Below are 24,523 nucleotides of genomic sequence, written 5' to 3'. Positions count from 1 at the left end.
GGAATGACCAACCCAAGCACCAATCAACAAGTTAAAGGGCTAAAAACTTAACCCAAAAACAATATTAAACGAGCCTTCAATAGTATGTAACAAAATCCTAAAGATTGATCATTCTTAAACAAATAATTGAATGCAAGAAGGATGGAGAATGTTTAGAACAAAGCAAAGCAAAAGGCAGTACAGAAGTAAAATTACTATGACAGAGACATTGCTGTTCGATTTACGATTAAAATATTCGAATACAAACTATTTGATCTGAGGTCCTTCCGGCCACATTGGCAGTCCCTCAGGATTCCAATTTCTTGCTTGTCAATAGCACCCGATGCCACTGTTATTAGCCATTTCTGATATGAGATCAAGATAATACAAGGAATACATTGAGTAAGAGCTAGCTGCCCACCTAACAAATAAAATTAAAAAATGTGGATTAATCATTAAATGGCCACTATTTACTGACGTATGTTATCAGGCACTTAAGGAAAATACAAATGGAATAAAATAAACAAAACTCACAAAAATTTTCGGCTACATCAATTTGTTTTACTCTTTGCTGTTTCATTTTTGTTTTAAAAGCATATGTAAGTAATTAGCGATACTGGAAAACTCGACATCTTGCATCTTTTGGTTCAAACAAGTAGCACCTGGAACAACTTCTGTCTTACCTTTTTTTCTTATATTTTCTTTTTTTTCCTTTGAGTGTAAGAGGCCAGAGTTTGCAGTGATGCTAAATGCTAGTCTTCGCCAGAACTCAACTTTGTTCTGAACTGGCATCAATTAACTAGTGAAGAATCCCTTTCTTGTTGTGTATTGGATTGATGCACATTCTAGAGGAATTACAAAGGTCCTTAAACATATAAAAGGAGCATAACACAGGAATGAGTAGGCCTTTTTTTTCGCAAAATTTTGGTCTAAGAAAAGGAGAAAAAACTTGGAATGCTAAGACCACCAATTGTCAAAACAGACGGTTTTCTTGTGCTTGAGCGAGCAAATAGAGTCAAAGAGGCCATGAAAGTGGAAGGTCCACGAAGCCTGAAATCCAATAGCACCAAAGCATAAAGCTAGCTGCTGCAAGTCTTTTAAAGATTACATCCATAAAGTAAGACTTCCAACTGAATGTGGAAACAGGTCCTCCAAGTGCAAAACACTAAGAAGAATGGAAATTCCTAAAATGCTAAATTTTGCCAGAGTAAGCTAAAATCTCGAAAGTCAAAATGCAGAACGTGCAGGTAACTAGAAAACATTTGTTTTTGTCATAATTGTAGATCAAGTCCAGCTAAAATTGTGACGGCCCCACCTCCCCCTAGGGCGTACCCCAGGGTTCGGCGGGTCGCCTGCCGAGCTCTCGCCGGGACTCAGTCGATCACTTCAGTCCTCAATTAAAATCGGAATAAAACCACAAGAATAAATAGGCAACAATCCAAAACTTAAAACGGAACTTATATACATTGCTATCCCAAAAGAGAGTATAAATATCGAATATACAAAGGTTCTCAATCCTTCATACGTCCAACCCGTGCCAAGCACTAGAGCGAGAACCATTACAAAAGAAACAAAAGAACTAGACTGGCTAGTCTATGCTCTCATCCTGCTCGCCGTCCCCTGTTAAGGAAAATAAAACTAAAGGGATGAGCTAAAAGCTCAGTGAGGTTCCGAACACATAATCAAACAATCAATTCAATACACTAAACATGGAGTATCAATAATTCAAGAAACATTTACAATGGAAAGCGATAGTAACACATGCATTAAAAGGATACGGGCTCACATGGAGCTATTCGTTCGTTCGTTCGTTCTCCTGTCATTCCCCTTATTCCTCCAATCATTTGAAAATGCATTTTGTAAGTAAAACCCTTATTCGTTCGTTCGTTCGTTCTCATTCACCCCCTCCTGGACGTTGGCCAGGCTCCACCAACCTACAAGGTAATATTCGAGTAAACCAAACGTTCACACCCAGGGTCACCATATCGCCCGACCGAGTCCGCTTCTGGCTCAAGTCGATCGGTAACGAAGGGCAGGGCCCAGTTCAGCCAAAAGACTTACATCATGCGCAACTAATGTTTCAATTATAAGATCATTGAAAATTTCACATTCGTTTAGATCGAGTGCGATAAAGTACACGCTTGCCTAGAAAATTCGTTTTGAAAATCATTGAAAATACTTAACATATTATCAAACGATAACAGCAAGTCATGAAGTCAAGGAAAATATAACAAACAAGGAACACTCACCTATGTACACAAAACGACGTGTAAAATATTCTTTCGGATATTATCCTTAGTCACCGAGAAAACCTAAGATTAAACGAGAAAGAATATTACAGCTCATCTAGCACAAACAATTAGGTGAAATCAAAGAAACTCAACAATTGATGAGTAGAATGTATAAAAAAAAAGACTTTAAAGTGAAACGAGAACATTTGGACCCGTGGACAAAATAATTAGGGTTTCATAGACCAAACATAAAACCAAACTCAAAAAGGTTATAAAATTTTCTAATGGAAACAGTTGAACTAAAGACAAGTCGGAATCCAACTAGATAGGCTAAGAAATACTGTTTTCGGAATCGTTTATATGGTTAAAATCATCTCATATTCAAGTAGATATTATAGACTAAATGTCTTAATGAAATTCATGTAAAAGGGAGGACAAAATACCCAAGAAAACCCTAAACCACTCCTCTTTATTTGGGTAAGAGTAAGTAAATATTTGGAGTTTCCAATTGAAGAAGGATCATGTTTTAAGATGGAAAAATAGTCATAGTATTTGCCAATCGAAAATATATAAGTTCAAATAGAAACTTAGCTCTTAAGCGAAAATTTGGGCAGCACGCCCTTTGTATTTACCTATTTTCCAGTCATTTATGGCTTCATTCTTTTCCTCAATCAAACCCAAAGTTACTCACAACACAAATTCATTTCAATGGCCATTCAATAGGCTCAGGACAATACAAGGACAAAAATCGAGCTAACAACAAGTGCGGAAATGAAGTTTAACAAAAGACAGATTTGACGGGTTTTTACGGAATGGACACATCCGAGGCTACACTTATCGGATTGAGGTGAAACTTATACCGTTTTGAAGCTAAGACAAAGGCCTACAAGTTTGATGAAGACCACTTAGTCTAAATTCCAGTGTAACCTAGTCAAATTCCCCAATCACAGAACCAAATTCCAATTAACCGGCTAGTTAACCGTACTACGTTTAAATGGTCATATCTCAGGCTACCAAAGTCCGTTTAAGTTGTTCTTGGAGGCGTTGAAAATCTAAGACAATGTACTAAAACTTTCATGTTTTGGGAACTGACTAAATCAGCACGGATCATAGTGATTAGACACGGTTAATTGGATGAATTATCTAAAACGGATTATTGGATGCATCCTAGGGCAACGAGGGTATTTTGATCTTTTCATAGGCTATGTTGCTCTTATTGGGCTGAAATTTTGTAGGCAACCATAAAATATCATTCTCTACAAATTTTATGTTTTGTTCCAAGCCTGATTCGGCCTCTAACCTAGTCCAACAAAAACGGGCAGAACTGAGTCCTAGATTTCCAGAAATCTGGAATTTTGGGATTTCAAGGGAAATCTCTTCATTTTCTTGATTCAATCACTACCACAACCTCTTATACAAGCTTATATACATCATATACCATTCATACAACAAGTATGAGAAGGAAATCAGTCAAACCCTAGCTTACATACATCACCCCAAAATCATCACAACAACTTGTATAGCTACTAATCTAACCAAAACATGAGTTACATAACAACTGAAACAAAAATAAAAGAACCAAAACCATGGGTCAGACCTTATACCTCAACAAAAGGGCTTGCAAGAGTAATATTTCACCTCCTCTTGAAATTTTTGGTTCCCTTAGCTTCCCAAGTTCACAACTCACAAGTTAATCGGTTTAGAATCTTGTTTCTTTCACTCAAATGGTGCAAATCAAGATGAAAGAAGGTTGTTTCTCTTGCTCTCTCTTTCTCTCTCTCTTGTCTCGGCCAAACAGCAGAAAAATGAAGAAGAAAGGCAGCTCCAAGGTGATAAGAAGGTAAGAGGAAAAATATCAAACAAGAACCCATAGGGTGGTGACACTTGTCACCACCACCACATAAGAATTTTTCTCTCTCTTTCCTTTACATTTTTGGCCACAAATTTCGGTCAAGAGGATGAGTATGAGGGGGGATTATTTTGCAAAAATATCAAGGGTATGTGGTGGTAAGAAAGTGGTGGTCAAGTGGAGGGTTCAATCGGTAGTGATCGATACCCGTCGGTGTGACGCGTTTTCTCTTAAATCGCGTATACTAGGGTTTTTAGCTTATAATCACCAACTTATTATTATCACTTCTAGTCATATAATATTTCCTCACCCAAAAGTCACTTTTTCCTACCAAATTTGATTCTCACTCCGTACCGAATAATCATACTACGAGAAAACGTGAAAACCCTAATTCACTCTTAACTTGGAAACGAAAAGTGAAACCCTACTTCCTAGGTTCATTTGCACTTATTGTGGGATGATTAGATAGTAGGGCCATATTAAATGAATAATTTTCAAATAACAGGGTATTTTTAAGAAAAATATAAGGAATTTGCAAGTTCTCACAAAAATTTTCATTAATATGTAACTAAAGTTGCATGCTACCACAGCTCACCATCTGCTGGTTTATCTCTGTATACTAAATTTCATCAGCTAATCTCATAATCTTGCAAAACCTCAAACAGTATTTTAAATCATAAAACAACATTCAAGGAATGCAGTGTGAACTTGTGTCACCCATAATTAGCACTCTAAAACTCTCCTCTTCAATTACAAGTTCCCGTCTTTCCTAACAAATCCCTAAAGGATTATGGGACTAATAGTAAATTCAAATCCAATAATACATACTCAGGTGAAAGCAATATTCTTCTACTCCCCTAGGCACAGAATTCAATTGAAGTTGCTTAAATCTCCATTGCAATTTTCAGACATCACCCTCTTTCCAAATGATAAAATCTATAACTTTCTCAATCAAATTCGCTCAGAAAAAGGGGGAAAGGAGAATAAAATGGAGGATGGACATTTCTTTTATATCAGTAATAACAACAGTACTTACCAAGAGAAAATCAATCTATCTCAAGGTAAACTAAACCAAATTTAACAATTCACTTCTAGTTAATACCAAAAAATGATGCAGCTTTCCTCTTTGTCAATACCAGACCCATCTTACAACCAATCAGAGTCACAAATGGAACACATTGTATGCCTTCTGTGTAAGGAAATTTTCTTACAATACTATTATGGTAGTACACTTGTACTTTGTGTTGCCAATGTTGTATATAACCATATCTTTCCTGATCAGTAAAATTTACAACTTTCTGAACCAAACTGAGTAACAGAAGGGGACAAAGAAACGGGAAAATCAAAGGGAGATGAAAATTCTTCTACATCGATATTATACGCATTTCACTTACCTAGAAAAGGCAAACCATTTTAAGACAAACTACATCATAGATAAAGAATCAATTGTACATAACACTGCAAAAAGATGCAGATCTCTCTCTTCTTCAAAATGAGATCCATTCTATATCCAATCAAAATCACCAATAGACCCATAATAGACATAATGTATAAGCAGAATTCTTTAATCAATAACATATCGAAATTCACTTGTACTTTTGCCAATGTTGTACTTTCCCAATACCTTCTATCACGAACCTTCATCCTTCCAGTTGGATAAAGAACCAGAAGAGATAAAAACGCAAAAATTTCAAAGCCATGAATAATCAAGAATATTCCTCTCATTCTCCTTATAGTAACGAATCAGCCAACTCTCCTCTCCCCTCTCAAATTTTTAACACGTCCAATCAAAATCATCAGCAAATCCAGTAATATACATGCTATACGACCAAAACTCTTCCTCTATTACCATTATAGCATCTCTCTTGTACACTGTGTTGACAAGATTGTACTTTGATATATCATGCACAATAAAGCTCCATATTTTACAACCAAAACCTCTCCAAAACGAGAATTAACATAATAAAGTAGCAAAAGAACAAAAACCTACTAGTCCAACCATTCATATAATCAAGATTATTTTGTTTTCTCTTTTTGTATTTTTACCCCCGAAAAAAGGTATTTACCGCTGAAGATACATTATTTCTTCCTCAAGAGCACGCCTGAGGTTGGATTGCTGTTGGGCAAGGCCTTCACAAGACTCACAGTGCTTCCCAAGACAGTCAATTCTATTGCCCCAATACACATACTTCTCAGAATCTCTATGATTCTTAGCATTTTGCTCTGCATACTTGTTCCTGTGATGGAATAAAAGAATCCTTTTGTGGAAAAGAAAGAAGATGCAAGGTAGAAAACAGCAATGCAGCCAATTGTAAGAATGACAAGAATAGAAGATCTAGGTAAATTACGACTACAGTTAATTACATTTACCCCGCTAGTGATTTGTCCAAATATTTTTCATTGAGGTTTCTTCAATTTTAGTCATGTATTTTTTTTCCAAAAATTCGTATTACCAATTATTACCCTTTTTTTAAAATATACCAATTATTACCTATTTGCGTTATAGTTTTCAAAGAAAAATTTGTTTTCTATGAAACATTTCTCAATCACTTTTTACTTTACATATATCAGAATACATTTCTCAATCACATTTTATTTTATATGTATCAAATTATTACCAAATATTTTCTATAAAATTTTCAAAAAAATCAAATCAAATGGTCTTTTAACCCAAAGTACACTTACCTTTTGTTATTTATGAGTCATGACATCCAAAACCCACAATCGAAAATAATGGAATAACTACTAGCCAAATTACATTCTATTTATAATATATTTTTCTCAAATGAAATTTCTCCAAGTTATGGAAACAATTGGATTCTAGCCTTTGAATAGCAAAGTGTTTATATATAAATAAAAAATGCCAATTTAATTTTTGTAAGTTAGACAATCTAACATTTAACCCCTTGTAGCTTTTAAATTTTAGCGTCGATTGGGGGATTTGGCTCCATTAAATTCTCGCCATTTTTATAATGCACATTTAGATACATGATACGTGTTTTCAATTGCTAATAAGAGACATGATTATTTTAAATTTGACTAATTATAATCCTTTATTAATAAACAAAGACACATGTTATGCATCCAAATATGCATTGCGGAAAATGGAGAAAGAGAAAAGAGCCAAGTTTTCAGTTGGAGGATTTTGACTCCCCTCCAATGGATTCTCTATCCATTTCCTACAATGCACATCTAGGTGCATAACACGTGTCTTTATTTATTAACAAATGTTAGGATTAGTTAAATTTAAAAGGATCATATCATTTCATTTATTAACAAGGATTAGAATTAGTCAAATTTAAAAGAAAAATCTTCTAATTCTAATCTTCATTTATTAGGAAAGAAGATTTTTCTTTTAAATTTGACTAATTCTAATCCTTGTTAATAAATGAAATGATATAATCCTTTTAAATTTGACTAAACCTAACCTTTGTTAATAAATAAAGACACGTGTCACACATCTAGATGTGCATTGTGAAAAATTGAGAGAGAATCTACTAGATAGGAGCCAAGCTGTCAGTTGGAAGATTTAGCTCCTCTTCAATGGATTCTTTTTCCATTTCCTATAATGTACATCTAGATGCATGACATGTGTCTTCATTTATTAGAAAAGGATATGATCATTTTAAATTTGATTAACATAACCCTTGTTAATAAATAAAGACATAGTGTCATACATCCAAATGTGCACTGCAATAAATGGAGAGAGAATCCACTGGAAAAGAGCCAAAGCCGCTGGATAGCTGTACTTACAAAAAAAACATGTACCTAAAATACACATCTATAATAAACACCTCGTAGAATATTACTAAAAACACCCAAAAACATCTAAAAATATCAAAAAATTACTAAAAAAAGCAAAAAAAAAAAAAAAGAGCAAAATACATATCAACACACACACCTCATCATCATCACTCCTCCCCTCTCCACCATTATATTCCTTTCCTATTAGGAACCTCTATTGAGCTAATAGCCCTATTGTCCATCACCTATCCCCACCTTCATTGCAACTTCTCCCATCCATCCTCCTTTTCTTGCTCATCAACCCCCTAACTTCTATGATGGAGAGGAAGGAGGTTTGGCGATAAGAGAAAGGGGATAGGGGTTTGACAATGGAAAGGAATGGCTGGTGGGGGAAAGGAAAGGAGTGAATAGAGAGGACCTCATGGTCAGGGGTGAGAGAGGGGAAGAAGATGAGGACGGAGAAGGGATGGCGAGTCCCAAGGGAAAGAGAGGTATTCCAAAAATATCTCAAAAACTCTAAAAACAACTTAAAGCCTCACATCTACAAAGTTTTTAAAAACATATTATTATCATTATCATTATCATCATTATTGTTATAAAAGTTATCATGTGTTTTGGTGCCTTTGAATGTTTGCATTTTTATGATCTTAGTTTTTGTTATCCTAATTGTGCCCTTACTAATTGATGATTAATGTTCTATATTCCACTCTTATAATTTATGATGATTTAAATTCATTCTAGAAAATATTGGTTGATGACAAGACAAAACATTAATTGATGATTATGTTCACTATATTGCGTCATACCATTTTAATTTATAAAGAAAAATCTCCTTAAACTTGTAAACACAAAATGAGTTGAGAAACGTTCAGCAAATAGATGAATTATATTAGTTGTATCCATCCAATTCAAACAAAAGGGAAGAATTTTGTATGTCACACCCAATGTGACGATTTTACTTTAGAACAATGAATCCTTGTTATTTAGAAGTATAAGAAAAAAATTGGTTTTAGTTTTTATGATTCCAAAATTACTATTTTCTTCAATAATTAAAAACATTTTATTGCATTTCATTAATAATCAATATCAATTAATATGATTCATGAATACGGTTACAAAGATGAAACGTCCCTTTGAGTGATGGTGTATTAAAACTCAAACACTCATGTTCAAAGATAGTCTTATAACTGTAATAGCACTATACATCATTTACAAGTCAATATTAATCGTAAACAAAAAAAAGAAACACTAAAAAAAGACCAAAACTAAAAGAAAAAAATAATATTACATAAAGAATGATAAATTTTACCCAAAAAAATTGCAAAATTCAATTGAGATGTCATAAAAGAGAACATTAAGATCACCCAAATCGAGCAAAAATATAAAAAATAAATATAGATGTAAATGTAGATACTTTTTTACCGGGAAAAATCCACTTTTCGTCTTCAAACTTTGAGTTAGGGACACATTTCATCCCCAAATTTTTAGACGCATCGCATTTAGTATATAAATTAATTATTTTGGGCCACATTTAATCCAAAAAGGGTAAAATATTCAATTTGGATGGAGAAAACTGATGTGGCGTTGATTTTGACTGATTTTTTTTTACTTAACGGCCACGTGCCAAACACGTGACTTTCTCTATCCAATTAAGCAATTTACCATTTTTGGACTAAATGTGACAAAAAATAATTAATTCATTTACTAAATGTGGTGTGTCAAAAAATTTGGGAATGAAATGTGTCCTTAACTCAAAGTTTAGGGACGAAAAGTGGATTTTTTCCCTTTTTCACCAATAGTACCAGCTGTCTGATCAGTTAGATTAAAGTGTTCGTGTAATTGGTTTTAGTTTTCAATGATGTCCAAAGTACTCTACATAAAATGACACAAAGAATGACAAAAAATGATAAAACGTTGAAAAATTCAACACAAATGATGGATGTTTTGATACCGAAAGTATCAAGTCTTAGATTACAGTGTTTGTAAAATCTAGTCTTAGTTTTTAGTGATGGCTTAAGTGCTCTCTTCTCGAATAATATTCATGCACTTTTCATCCCTAACCTAATGTTTGGGTGAGTGACCAATTTCATCCTCAAATTTTCAACAAGAACACATTTAATCCTCAAACATTATCAATTTTGGTTAATTTAGGACAATTGACAGAAAACTCTTGAAACTGGATAGAAAGTAGTCACGTGAGAAGCATACTCCGCTAGTTTAATTTATTGCAGCCAACAAAATGGGGAAAACTGTCTTCTTTTTTCATTCGTGTCACCTTCTTTCTTGAGTATATGCTCTGTTTTTTCTAGCCCTAAGTTTTGCAGGCAAAGTTTCATCATGCTCAATACCTGTTTTCTACTTGTAATAGCGAAGGCCATGGAGAACCTAGAGTGCAAAAATAAGAAGAAGAAGTTCTGCTTCTTCGATTTCATCAACACGTGTCTGCAATTGTGGATTGAGGACAAAACTAACAACTTGTTAGCAGGGCGACAATTTGAAAGAAGATTTCTTAGTTGTTCTTTGTGGCCAGTAAGTACTCATTGTACTATTGACACACCAGTAAAACTTTGATTTTAACAAATTTTTGAATTATGTTTTATTAGACTCGACAGGTGCAAGTATCTTGATAGGTTGATGATGAGGAAATTGGTCCAAGAGGAAGGGTACTTATACCTGGTTTGCCAAAAAGGGTGAATAAGTTGGAAGAAATAGTTGAAAAGATACGAAAGAGGGAGAAAATTTTCATCATCATTATTGTGGTCCTAATGGTGTTGTTGGTTTTGAGTTGGAGGAGAACAAGCAAAGCAAATGGAAAGTGGGGCAAGCTGTTGCTAAGTCTAGTAAGAAATGTTGCTAAATTTGCCAGACTGAGATTGTATTTTGTGGAAACAAATGTGTTTGCTAGAATGCTAGTTGGATAATCCTTTGTTTGTAAGAGGTAGGATTTAGGATAAACGTAGACTAAAGTAGCAGCAGAGAAGTATGAAAACCAGCTGTTGATTGATCAATTATGTACATTTTGCGGATGGAAGTGGACATTTTCTGTTTGTAAGGAAGCTATTTTGTGTATGAAAACTTGGTGAAATCTCAATTTTGACATGTGATTCTGGTCACATAATTTGTTCCCAATTTCATACAATTGCAATCTCAATTCTGATAATAGTTACACATATAAATTCTTAATGAGTTGTATCCTATTGAGTTGGGGACCATAAACAAAAAGTAAATCCAAAGTCAACAGTGAGCTAATCCCTATTTTACATATAGTAGTGTTCAACATGATTACAATGAGATCCCTATTTTGGAGGTGACCGATCATTTAATTCCTCCTTTTGTAAGGACATTTTTCTTCAATGGGGTTCTACATGGATCCACTTTCACCAATCTTCTAGACAGTAGCCAGCCGATTGTCTGATTGATGTCAGTAATTAGAATATTGGAAAAGTTCTTCATTGTTAAAAAAGGACAAAAGAATGAAAAAGAAGACAATTTTTTTCTTTTTTGTTGGCTGCAATAAATTACACTAAAGGAGCATGTGTCTCATGTGACTACTTTCCATCCAATTTCAAGAGTTTTCTGTCAATTGTCCTAAATTGACCAAAATTGACAATGATTGAGGACTAAATGTGCTATTGCTGAAACTTTGAGGACGAACTTGGTCCCTCACCCAAACACTGGGGATGAAAACTGCATTTTCCCCTAATATTCAATAATGGTAATTGTTATAAAAAATGAATCAGCAAATTTGAATTATGGAGACAATTAAAATAATAAAGCACTTTTTATCTAAAACTGTCCTTTTGCGTTTTACTCCCAATTTATCAGTTAATGAAAAATTCTTGATTATCCACAATTGTAATTCCAATTCCAAGATCATCAGAAATATAGATACTACAAAAAAGTTATTAATATAGATACTACAAAAAAAGGTGATGCTAGAATCAAAAAGTTATTGTTGCTTATGCTTAATTTGTGAAAATAAAGAAGGACAACAAGCTAACGATTCAAAGGCATTTACAAAGTGAAAGAAAAAGAAAAAGAGAAAAAAGTTAGATGAATATATCAAATTATCTAATCTATTGACATAGTATATGATCAGATGATTAATTGGACTACATAATGAATGTAAAATAAATAATTTAGTAGGTTCATATGATACTATTGTTAAAGTATGATGGTTGTTCATAATATCTAAAAAAGTATTATATTTTAGGATAATACAATCACATGTAAAATATGTGAAGTATTACTAGTCTACAATAAATTCTCTAAAAACACTCCAAAAAGAAAAATTTAACTCAATCAGGCACTCAAATTTTGCCAGCATGTGTTTTGGACCAAAAGGTGATTAAACAATAATTTTAAAATTTAATTGGGCTTACCTTCTTGATTTTTCTGGGGGTGTTTTTAAGAAAATTTTATTGAAGCATGTTCCTTAATTTATAAGTGTGTTTCTACAATAAAAATGTGGTTGAGTTTGTCTTCTAAATGGGCAGAATCTAAAATATACATGGTTCAATAGAGATTTTTATGGTATTCCATTACACAAGTGGTCACTGAAAGTTGCTATAGAACTGCTAGAAGTTTATTCTTACAAAAAATTAAGTCTTGACACCAATATAAATACTAAATACTAATCAAAACTAAAACATTTTCACCCTTTAAATTCAATTCTACGAAGCAGATAAGTCGCAATGCTTATTTTTAATTATTTTTTAATAGTTCCTTAATGTCGCATGCTGCTAATTTTGGTCCCATAGTATAGTGAAACGTATTACCTTAAACTTTTACTATTGCACATGGCTTTACTATTGATCTATCTTTTAAAAAAAAAAAATTACAAGGATCTTACCCTGTTTCATATTTTCCAAACGCTTTTCCGCTATGTTTTCAGACTCGGACCGGGTATTGACTCGGCTGAGCTCAGGGGTCAGGGATCAATTGGTTCGATCGGGTTTAATCGGAGTCAAATTAAATGACATTATAAATATGTCATAAATATTTATTAATAATATTTAATCAAAATAAGATATAAAATTTATCTTTAAATTGGTGGTTTACAACTTCATAAGTTTAGATTTGTCATAACGCTTTTCCAAACGCTTTTCTGGACTTGATAATTGTACAAAACTACTACGCTTTTCCTGACGAACTCATGTTCTCATATTGGATATTGGTGACATATAGAACTTTCGTTCCTTGTGAATATTTTGATTTCTAATGATGCTTTGGGATGCTTGATTGAATTATGCCTTCTATATGTGGGTGAAAGTTGCAAAGAAATTTTGTAACAGCATGACACTTTTCGGATTACAATAACAGGTTTTTCTTCATTCATTATTGTGTCGAATAGCTATTCTTCTTAGCTGTCGTAATTTTTTACTTTAGTCCCATTTCAAGGTTACGATGACAAATTTGTCCAACTAAAATAAGTTGAACAAACTGAAATGCTTCCTTTTCACTTTACTGTGCAATCCATCGCAGGAGCCAAAATGAGGACAGAACATATACTTCCAGACACCAAATCATATGTGAGAGATTTTTTTCCGGAAAGAGGAGAAATTAAATGAACAGAAAGTAGTTAACTGCATCAGAAGTTCCTTGAAGAAGGGAAAGCAGAGCCGCAACAGATGGGAGTCCAACCAATATAGTTCGAACGCTCAAGAAAACATTTAAGTTATAGAACTAAGTAAAAATTTATTAAGAAGTTAAGGTAGCCAGGGTACAGAAGGGATACATCCAAAGCCGCAAAACTTACTGCAGCTTTAAGCTATTTTCTAGTCCTAAATACAATTTTAATATCTGTCATCAATTGTAAGATCCTCTAAAATTTTAACGCTGGAGGAAGAGATACAAGGAGAACAATGAGCAGGAGCATACTACTGCAAGAATAAGCTGAAATGGCTTTGAACTGACAAATTTCAGCTACTGCACTGAGAGCGCCCTACGACTGCAATTAACAGATACTTCTTGCCTTTTACGTGCTATATTAACAGTCAAATCTGTAATCCTTCGAGATGCTGCTAATCTGTTGATTAAGAGAAGCATTTGAAGGATCAATCTGAGTAGTTGGTGGTTTCAAGCCTTCTGAAATGTTCATGGGGAACTCCATGCAAAAGCCTCACAAATCCCAAGAAACTGAGTTATCAGAATGCCGTATCCAGTCCAGCAGAAATTATAATTCAGTCATCGGGACTGACGGACTAAGTCCGAGCTTCTGTGTAGAAATTATAATTCAGGAGTAGCATTAAGAATGCTATCATTTAAAGAACTACTCATCAATCATAAAGTCAAGTGTTAGGAGATCCTATTGCACAGGGCTACGAGGCATGTACTTTGATGCTGCTATTAGCATCGTGACACAAACCAGTATTCTCAACCATTTCTAAGTAAACCCATGAAAGAGTAAATCTGTATCAGTGGCTAGCTGCTTCTAGTCAATGCATTTTATTTCATCTGGATTACTAGTTCTAAAGCAAATAAAGGGATCACATTTCAGACGTAAATTTGTACTTTAGAGTGAGAATTCCCAGTTGTTCATTTTAGCTATGATGGATCTCTAATACATCAAATTCCTATTGCCCCCTTCAAATGACATGTAACAAGTCATGCTAATTAGCAAAATAGACAACCTTTTTATGAGTTCCCAAAAAGTTGCTCCCAGCTTTCCATGCCTTCAAGATGGTGCACATTTATTGCAGCTGCACAGAACTCTTCAAAGACCATTTTCTGTGCTGAAGAGAACTCACCTACGTAACAGACGAAGTATATTGAGGCAGTGGAGATAAAAGTATACTTGTGGAATTTATATAGCTTGTTTTGCCAGTCCTTTTTTTTAATAATAAAATGTATCTATGTATTGTGTTATGCCCTTTTCTTAAGCAATGTTATCTTTTAATTTTAAATAATAAATGTATTCTAGATGTGTCTGGAACTAAATTCAAAAACTATGTTTACTCTTTAGAGGGGATCTCTTGCGGCAATTGGAGTTGAAGTCTTTCGTAGCTTCTGTTCGCATAATTGCTCTACCTGCTGGTATGTGGCATCCTTGGCAAGAGACAAACAGGATTTTCCCGCAGTATAATTATACTTATATATGGGCTGAGCCCCAATCAGAGCCCAAGCATGATTTAAGTTCGACTCACAAGTAATTTAGACTTAACATTTAGGCGCAAATTCTATCTAATTCAATTAAAAATTAGGTTTACTTATATATGGGTTGGGCTCCAATTAGAGCCTAACATGATTTAAGTTCGACTCATATTTAATTCAGACTTAACATTTAGACCCAAACTCTATTTAATCTAATTAAAAATTAGGTTTACCATGCTTTTTTTTTGGGGCAAGCGGGTTGACAATCCTATTTATATTTCTTCCAACATTTATTTTTCTTAATGAAGAGTTTATGGAATACTATATTAAAATTTTTTGTTCCTGCATCGAAGGCAAAACACTTTAATCCTTCATCACAATCTTCTGGAACCTGCAGTAATCTTTGCTACATGGCATCTGTACTTTTATTGTTTTCCACAAGTCAATGGTGATTATAATTCTTGACAGCAAAAGGAACCTGCATTTTTTTTATTTTGAAGTTGTAGAGCACGTATTCTCTTTTTCTAAATTACTAGTCTTTTGCCACCACCCATTTGCGTGGCTCTACCCCGATTTGAGTGTGGGAAATGGTTAATATTGAGCTCTCCATGATTGTAAAGTTATACATTATACTCAAACTTCCATTATTGCAAGTACAGGTGGTATACGAGCACAATGAATATCTGAATGTCAATTCCATAGTCACTGGGAGAATTATGAGTTTAAATTTTCCCTATTCACTGAGTTGATCATAACGAATTGCCCAAATTTGAAGAAATTCTGTTCCGGAAAGTTGAATATACCATTGCTTGAGAAGTCACAACGTGGGAAGAAAAAAAGAATTTTAAAGCTCGTGTGGATTTAAAGATACTAATATCCTTCTAATTTTCAACCAATCCTTCTAATTTTGTCTCACTTCACTAGACTTATTTCCCTAAGAGTTGAGAATGTATATTTTAAATAATTATTGCTGAGCATATTATATTTTACAAGATCAAGAGATTTTATCCTTTATTGATCGCAATATGACAACATTATCGGCATATTAAGGTACATAGAGTTCTATATGCTTACAAACATCTTTTCCCTTTCTTTATAATTACAAGCCGGAGTACATATGCTTTTGATCTATATGAATAAATCAATGAATGGTATTACATAACTGTGGAATCTCATTGATTACAAATTATATGAACTCTCACGGAATTTTCCACTTGGATGTTAAGGTAAATATCTTTCTATATGCTTACAAACTTTATGTTTTTCCTTTCTTCTAATTTTGTCTTTACTTTTTTTTTTCATTTTTTTGAGGTGAATGGAAGTTAAAATTACAAGTTGCAGTCTGTATGCTTTTGATTCTATTCTCATGTAGCATTATTCACTAATACTTACTGTCTATGAACTATACTTCTATATTGAGTTCACATTATTGGTTTTCTTATTAACTTTTTTTTTTCATCTAAATAATACTATTTTAGAGTAAAGCTAGGCTGTTAAATCCTGTTTTTCTCTTGGTTTTGCTTTTCTTTTTCTTGGCAATGTACACACTTTTATGAATTATTCTTCTTTCCATTTTTAAAAAAAATAATTTCATATAAAAAATAATAATAATTTCCACTGTGAAAAATTGCAGCCTTTATATTTCAGCTTTCAAAGCTCCAATCTCTTCAAAGATATAAAAGTGAATATTCCATGTAGGAATCGGGGAAAAAAAACCTTGAGTAGAGAAAGCAAAAAGTAAACTAAAGCTGTAGGAGTGTGATGGCAAATTGATGCATCGTTGAGGCACAGACTCCAATCCTTTCTATTTGAATTCACCGTCTTTTCAAGTATAGATTTCATTTCTTTTATTGGAAATCTCAGCCTGTCCACTTGTTTGCGGATGATATGAAGTAGAAACACGATGGGTGACACCATATTTCTTCATCAATGCCTCCACTATGCGATTACAAAAGTGCTTCCCACGATCACTAATAATTGTTCTTGGTATACTGAACCTGACAACCTTAGCATTATGTTAGACAACCTGACAAAAATGTTAGATTTGACAAAATCTACCACAACCTTAGCATTATCAATCCGAGTAGCCTTAGCTTCGACCCATTTGGAGACGTAATCTACAGCAAGAAGAATATATACATGGCCAAAGGAGGAGGGAAATGGACCTATAAAATCGATACCCCATATATCAAATATTTCGCAAACAAGTATCGGGGTAAGGGACATTTGGTCTCTATATCCTAAGTTACCTGTCTTTTGACAGCTCTCACAAGTCTTACAAAACGTGTAAGAGTCACGAAACAAAGTAAGTCAAAACAAACCACATCCTAAAACTTTACGTGCAGTCCTCTTGGGACCAAAATGTCCACCACAAGCATATGAGTGACAAAAAGAGAGAATCGAAGGAATTTCCTCATCTGAAACACACCTGCGAATAATTTGGTTAGAGCAAAATTTCCACAAGTATGGTTCATCCCACACATAATATTTAGCATCACTTTTAATTTTATCCTTCTGAGCCCTAGATAAATCCTTAGGCAGCGTCTTAGTAACCAAATAATTAGCTATATCTGCATACCATGGAATTAGCTTATGAATGGCAAGGAGATGCTCATCTGGAAAATTATCTCATAGAGGTGTGGGTGTCTCACTTATGACCAATCAACTGAGGTGATCCGCAACCAAATTCTCAGCACCTTTTTTGTCCTGAATCTCTAAATCAAATTCTTGGATTAGAAGAATCCATCGTAAGAGTTTTGGCTTTGCCTCCTTCTTGGTGAGCAAGTACTTAAGCGCTGCATGATCAGAATAGACGATTACTTTAGTGCAAGTATGAATGGAATTTCTCTAAAGCAAAAACTATAGCTAAAAGTTCTTTTTCCGTTGTCAAATAATTGCACTGAGCACTATCCAAAGTTCTTGAAGCATAATAAATGACGTGAGACGCTCTCCCATTTTTTTGGCCAAATACAGCACCAATAGCATAATTACCTGCTTCCAATGCATTACCATGTACATTCGTTTTGGACACTATGACAGAGTTGTAATATTCATGCCTTTGTTTTCTTTCAGAGAATAAATGTGATCGAATAATGTGGTCTAGTTATTATAGTCTTGACTGACTGGTGGACTGGGCTATCGGATATGGATGGAGATCTCAATTGGATTAATACAATAAGCATGAAACTTATATAAGCATTATGTTTTGCCCTCTTTTATCATTGATTTTCAAATAATAAATGTATTATTGTACATATTGTACCATGAACTTTAGACATAAAGGATAAATCTATTCCTGTGAATTTAAAGGTACAGATATCCTAATTCTTTTTCTTCTCTGAATTTGTCTTTCAGTTGCTACGCATAATTCTTGTGGAAATATCATTCAATTCCATATTTTTGCTTGGACAAGTTTCTCTTTGTGGCACTTTACATAGTTCTTGTAGAAATATCATTCAATTATATATTTGTGCTCTGACAGGTCTGTCTCCGGCAAAAGAATGAGGTTTTTGTTTAGTTATTTTTGAGTGAGAGTGTAATAGAGGTTTGAACCACTAGGATTGGCCCAGTAGCCATAGATGTACTCCTATGTGTATATTTTTTTGGCTACCATATGCATGAATGCTTGTAATTATGAATGCATCAGTTACCATTAGTTTGTTAGAGAATATTAATTGACTAGGTTCAAATTTTTAGGCAAGCCATCAAGATTTTTTCATCTAATGTAAGGTAAGCCCCAAAAAATTTTTCACCTACGTATACTAACTTCCAATGGACTATAATTCACATTTGTGCTAGCGGTAAAGGGAGTTCTCGAATTGTTTAAACCATTTAATGCAACACTGCATTTTCCTTCCAAGAGGAAGAAGAAGCTCTACAAGCATTTCCAAAAACCATATAAGAATGACTTCTTACATGAACATGAATTCCTGGGGCAACCCACTTGAAAACCTTGCGCTATATTGAGTTCACATTGTCAACTTTGTTTTTCAGCTAAATAACACTATTTTAGAGTAAAGCACGCATAAAAATACAAAGGAGGAAGTATAATAGTCTTCTAACGCAAATAGGACAGTGAAATAACATTAGGATCGTCAACCAACTAATAAATTGGATAACCAGAAAGTCCGAAAACTAACTTCAAGACCTACAGCTAATTTTTCTTTTGACACGTTGACTACGCCAACAGGATGACATTATTCTTATTTAAAAAAAGGACTTTGCAGCTGATTCTCCTCCTCTTACCACTTCTTCCATCTAACAGTTACCATCCCCAACCCACCTTGAAGAAAAGGGTTAAGCAACATTGGAAGCAATAGTAGAGGAGAACCACAATAATAGAATACCACTTCTTCTTCCATCTACCTCCCACTCAGATTATTATGCATCCCAACCACGACTTTTATCATCCACATCTCTCAATTTACACTAATCCTTGACCACACATGCATCTCACCATTACATACAACTCTATAGATGTTCTTGATTTTTTTTTTTCGCAACGATAATATCTTTATAATTTAATCTATCATATTCTAAGGGGAGCAGCTTAGAACAACCAAACAATGATTTGATAGGAAAAATTTTCCACCTAAAAAGTTACTCATGGGCAGAATGAAAATTGACATTAGGAACAGTATTAGAACTCGTATAACTACCAAGGCAAAACAATTTCTCTTAATATTTGATAAGTAAAAGGCTTTTTTTTTTGGTCCTCTTGGTTTAGGGGAGGTGCAAAGGATACAAAATTTTGATATACTACTACTCCATAGACAACAATCATAAAAAGTTCAGAAGGATCAGAGTGGAAGATAGAATACCTCAAAGCAAGAGGAGCAAAGAAACCTGGGGTCCTCTTCTTTGAAGCAATAAAAAGAGTTCATCCTAGAGGGATCCATTTTGCAATTCTGCTGGAAATAAATTATGGACCAGTATCCCCGTTAAGTAGGGGTGGGCAAAAAAACCCGTCAATCCAAAAACTCGATGAATCCGATCGGATCTGAAATATAGGATATCCGATCCAATTTTTCTTAGCGGGGCAAATGAGGATCGGGTACCCTGAGCTGTACGCTGGACCCTCTTTAGCTTTAATACGAAGAACACAAGACAACACACCTACTAAGAAGAGTGGCGCCAAACAGTAACAGAGGACCTGTGCTTACCCCAACACTAGTGTTCATTTATAGCCATGTCTAGAAACTTCAACTATTAAAGAGGCGGGGAATTGATATAATTAAAAACTATTAAAAGTTCTCAACCTGTTAATGAAAAGACAAATGTACCTTACAGTTAATTTCAGTTGTCAAGCTTTTATGACATTAGTCTTTACCCTGCCATGGAGTGGTGAAGTGTAGAAATAATTAGTCTTCTTAAGAGTTCAAAGGATGCATGGTTTTCGGGTTGTACAAGTAATGGCAACTCGAGGTTTTGTTTTAAATATAATAGACATTATTAAAAAGTTAAATTTTTTATCATAGGAGATAGAAGAAAAGAAAAGTTGAAGTGCCAAGGAGTTATCATAACTCATAAACGAGGGGCTAATATAATGACATGCATAGATTTTAACCTACTATTTTAGGTTTTTTCCGAGAACATGATTGTGAACGTAAATTTAGTGCAACCAATAATACATTTTTGTACAAATGATATAAGTTTCATAATTTATGTAGTTTACTCTTTAAATAACATATCTTACTAGGTTTTTAGTTAAAAAAATCACTTTTTTTCTGAACTTACCAACTTTTATACAAAACTTACTACATTTTGAAAAAGAAAATTCCTATAGAGGAGTGGAGTGGGGGAAGGGGTGGAGCCTAGGATATATAAACCAAGCTAATTGAGGCCTTTAGTACATATAAACAATTGCAGAAGCCTTGTAGGATGTATAAACCAAGCTAAAATTAATTGCTTAGTTTACACGTGCCATTAGTTAACAACGGCAGCCTTGTTCTCAGTAATAGTGGAAGAAAATTCTGAGAGGACCCACCAAAAAGATCTGGGAACCCAACCTTAATGGAAAAGTTTAAACTAATAGGTTTCAAATCCTTATTTAAATATTAAACACTCTTTTTCTCAAACTTGTCAATCAATGTGGGATACAACTTCCTACCGATGAACCTGATAAGTAGTTATCTTTAGGGATAATTTCAGAAACCTCCCCTGAGATTTCTGACATTTTACTGGCCTCCTCTGAGATTTTCAAAATATCAACCACCTCCTCTATCAGATTGATGGGACCTAATTATTACAAATTATATGGTGAAATGACTTAATTACCCCTGAACAAATGTGATATTTCATGATTATGTTAACTGAATTAATTAAATCATCACTAAGTGTGCTTAACTGAAATAACGGCCATATGCAAGGGCGCCAAATTGAGGTGCCTTTTTTTGCGCCATTTTGTAATTGTAATTGATGCACTTGACTTAAGTCTGATTTAGACATAAGATTGAAGGCACACACGCTGCTTCATACAGTAAGATGCCAAAGTATGCTATTCTTCTAAGGCAATATAATCCCGGCAGCATATGCAAAACTCATGAATCACCCAACAAGATGCATTTTCATCTGTTGCTACTTCATTTTGCTGTTATATAGAGTTTCCTGCAAGAGTATGGTTGCAGAGAGATGTTAGAAGCTGTTTCGAAAGAGCCATTGGTTGCTAGTTTCCAAAATGTAATAGCAACCTAGCCTTTGATGAGAGTTTCAAATACACCTCCCAAATTTTCATTCTTGTTATATGCCTAAGTACTACTCATTACAAATTAATCCACTAATGACAATCTCAAGGGTAGCTGTGGAATGAAGTTTTTTTCTCTCTCCTGATGCACATTTTATATTATTTATGTTTTTGAAATTGGTTGGATTTGTTATTGCCTAATTAGTTTTAGGGGAGGTGGTTCATATTTTGAAAACCTCAAGGAAAGCCAGTAAGACTGTCAGAAACCTCATCCCTTATCATCACTAATCATACATGGGTAGCTGCCCTTTAATTGTTTTCACGAGTCAATGGAAAATATTCCTGAAAATGAGGGATCCTGCATTTTTTTCTTTTAAATTTGTAGAACATGGATTCTCTTTTTCTAAATTATGTATTACATATCCAAGTTGTTGTAAAAAAGGTCCGTATTAGTGTTATCAAAACTATGTAACCATGGACTGTTGCCATGCTTCCTCAAATAAAATAATTGAAAAAAAAGGCTCCGATGCTTCTTTACCACTTTTTTAGCTGCTGATAATGTTTGGATAGAGTATGATTTGAAATATTACCTGAAATAAAACACTATAACACTTTTTGTCATATAATATATATAAACAAAAATATGATTGAAAAAAAATACTTATGATATAAATAAAATAATATTTAAAATATAATAACTTTTCTTGAAAATTTGTTGATTTGCTGCTGGTGGCGTTACCTTCGGATGTAATAGATTCGTAGAAAAATTCATCTCACAATTTCCATTGCCTAATGAGCTACTGAGATGGACTCATCCCATTACTCGTTATTTGCCAAAGTCACAAGAATCAACTCTTCAACACAAGAAAAATTTCTGAGAGAATCATGAGATAAAGTCATTGTGCTAATTAACAAGAAATGTCAAGGGAAACTTAGAAAAATTAGACAGATCCAAACCTTGTTCCCCTTGAAAATTTCATAGATTCTTGTTTCCTCATTAATGAATAGCATTGTTTTAAAAGGTATTTCTAGAGTAACCCCCGGGCGAGCCTCGAGAAGAGGCGAGACCCAAGTGCCCCAGGGCATTTGGGACAAGTGCCCAGGCATTTAGGTCTTTCAGGGTGTTTTTTTTTTCATTTTTTTAATTTTAAAATTTGATTTACTATTTTATCGTCCCTATATTTGTTTCCTATACTTATTATTGTTTAATAATTTTGAAAAATGATTCTTTGGTCTTTCTCTTATTTTTGAGGCTTTTGGTTATTGATTTGTTCCCGCAATGCACAACAGCAGTCGTGCAACACGATTTCCTTTGGAAAAGTAAGAGCGACAGGACAAAGAACAAAAGCAACGGGGTACTACTGAAACAGCAGAACGGGATACATTGCCAAACCATGGCAATCTCCTGATTAGCTGCCAAAGTTTTTTTTTTTTTGTTTTTTTGACGGACATTGCCAAAATTTCTGACTCAATTATTGTGCAGCAGAAGTGGGACTACCATTCCCAGCTGTATCAGACAGTCATCTTATCTTCCCCTATAAAGTATGTATAAACTTGCCTTGATGTTCATTGGAGTTTCCCAACTTTCTCGTCATTTTACCTACTGCTCATTCAAGACTTCCCCTATTTCTCTCGGCAACTCTCTGTGTCTGATCATCACCTTGGTTTTTCAATTAATCAAACAAAAAGAGGTATGTAATTTATATTTTCCATCACCCTCTCTTCGGTTCAGCTATGTGAGTCGCATTTAGGATTCTGTCACCAACTTGGAGAAAAATAAGGCATTAACAACATAGACATGCATTTCTGGAAAAGGAATATCCATGGACATTATCATATGTAATAATGCGTTTTGAAAGAAGGGCTTTGAAGTTGACAAGCTTTGTCATTGGTGATAGCAGTGAAGAAGAATCCAGTACAAAATTGGACATATTGACTACAGATTCCTAAAATGGACTTCCATTGTTATAGAATACAAGATAAGCGATATTTCTAAGGGACTGTTGTCTGTCAAAAATTGTCATGCTTACTATGTAAATACAAAAATGTGGGTCCATATGCAACAACCAACAAAACTGTGACACCCCAAGACACAGAACAACGGACATCAGTTCAATGAACACTCATTATTCTACCAGCAAAAGGAATTTGAAAAGTACCTCAGCTATAAAGTGGGAACAAGCAAACTTCAGAAGTAGAAATAATCAGCAAATGAGAATTACCTTCTTGATACACCAGCAAAGCAGTGAACCAATACAGACCCTTCTTGTCTACTACGGTCAATAAAATCTAAACAAACATCCAAGTAATCCAATAGATCCTCACTCTCTGTATCTCTCAATGGTACAGCCATCCTTGCAAACTTCAAATCCTTCCCTGCTTTCTCCAAGTAATACAGCACCTTTTCTGGTGCCAGAGAACTCTTGGACCCATCACCTGAATCATCCTCTGTTCCTGAACGCCCAACATACACCTTACGAATCTCTTCTAGGGATCAGAATCTCCCTTCGCCATTCTGAGAAAAATGAAATTGATGTGGAGCTGAGAACTGATAATATATGTGTAATTTCACCACTACCATGCTGGAGAAAATCTGCAGCAGCTCCAGTATTGCCAATAAATAGATTCTCCCGCACCAGGTATGGCATATCACACAAATGATATTGCTGCTTCTAGAAACTCAAATCTTATGTGCCTGTTATATTAAAAGATTAGTCTTTCTTAAAAAATATAAGCCAGACTTGACATTTCATCAGTACCTCATTTGGAGATGCAAAATTAATTCAACAACCGTAAATTGGATATTTGCTTTGATCAAATTGAAGGAAAGTACCTCCCGCCCCCAACCCAAAAAAAAACCCCAAAAAAATGATCATTATCATCAGATTAGATAACTAGCAAAATAACTAAAGTACATGTAACTTTACACATACCATTATGATTCGG

At 34.2% G+C, this 24,523-nt stretch overlaps 1 protein-coding gene across 1 annotated transcript; it reads right to left on the bottom strand.

The window, feature by feature from the left end:
• Window positions 1–309: 309 nt before the first annotated feature.
• LOC113755557 lies at window positions 310–24,225 on the bottom strand. Its single transcript, XM_027299532.1, has 4 exons — window positions 24,156–24,225; window positions 23,800–24,031; window positions 6,126–6,296; window positions 310–400 (listed from the first exon to the last, which is right to left on the bottom strand). The coding sequence occupies exons 1-4, from the start codon at window positions 24,223–24,225 to the stop codon at window positions 310–312; spliced, it is 564 nt and encodes a 187-aa protein (XP_027155333.1).
• Window positions 24,226–24,523: the final 298 nt, after the last annotated feature.

Source organism: Coffea eugenioides, unplaced genomic scaffold (genome assembly GCF_003713205.1).
Source record: "Coffea eugenioides isolate CCC68of unplaced genomic scaffold, Ceug_1.0 ScVebR1_1572;HRSCAF=2444, whole genome shotgun sequence".
Classification (NCBI taxonomy): Eukaryota; Viridiplantae; Streptophyta; class Magnoliopsida; order Gentianales; family Rubiaceae; genus Coffea; species Coffea eugenioides.
This window is presented reverse-complemented; position numbering and strand designations above follow the sequence as displayed.

Coding starts and splice junctions, on each gene's coding strand:
- LOC113755557 (XM_027299532.1), bottom strand. CDS start 24,225: ATGCCATACCTGGTGCGGGAGAATCTATTTATTGGCAATACTGGAGCT. Junction 6,297..23,799: donor TTTGCTGGTGTATCAAGAAG/GTAATTCTCATT, acceptor ATTCCATCACAG/GAACAAGTATGCAGAGCAAA. Junction 401..6,125: donor GAAATAATGTATCTTCAGCG/GTAAATACCTTT, acceptor TTTATTTGTTAG/GTGGGCAGCTAGCTCTTACT.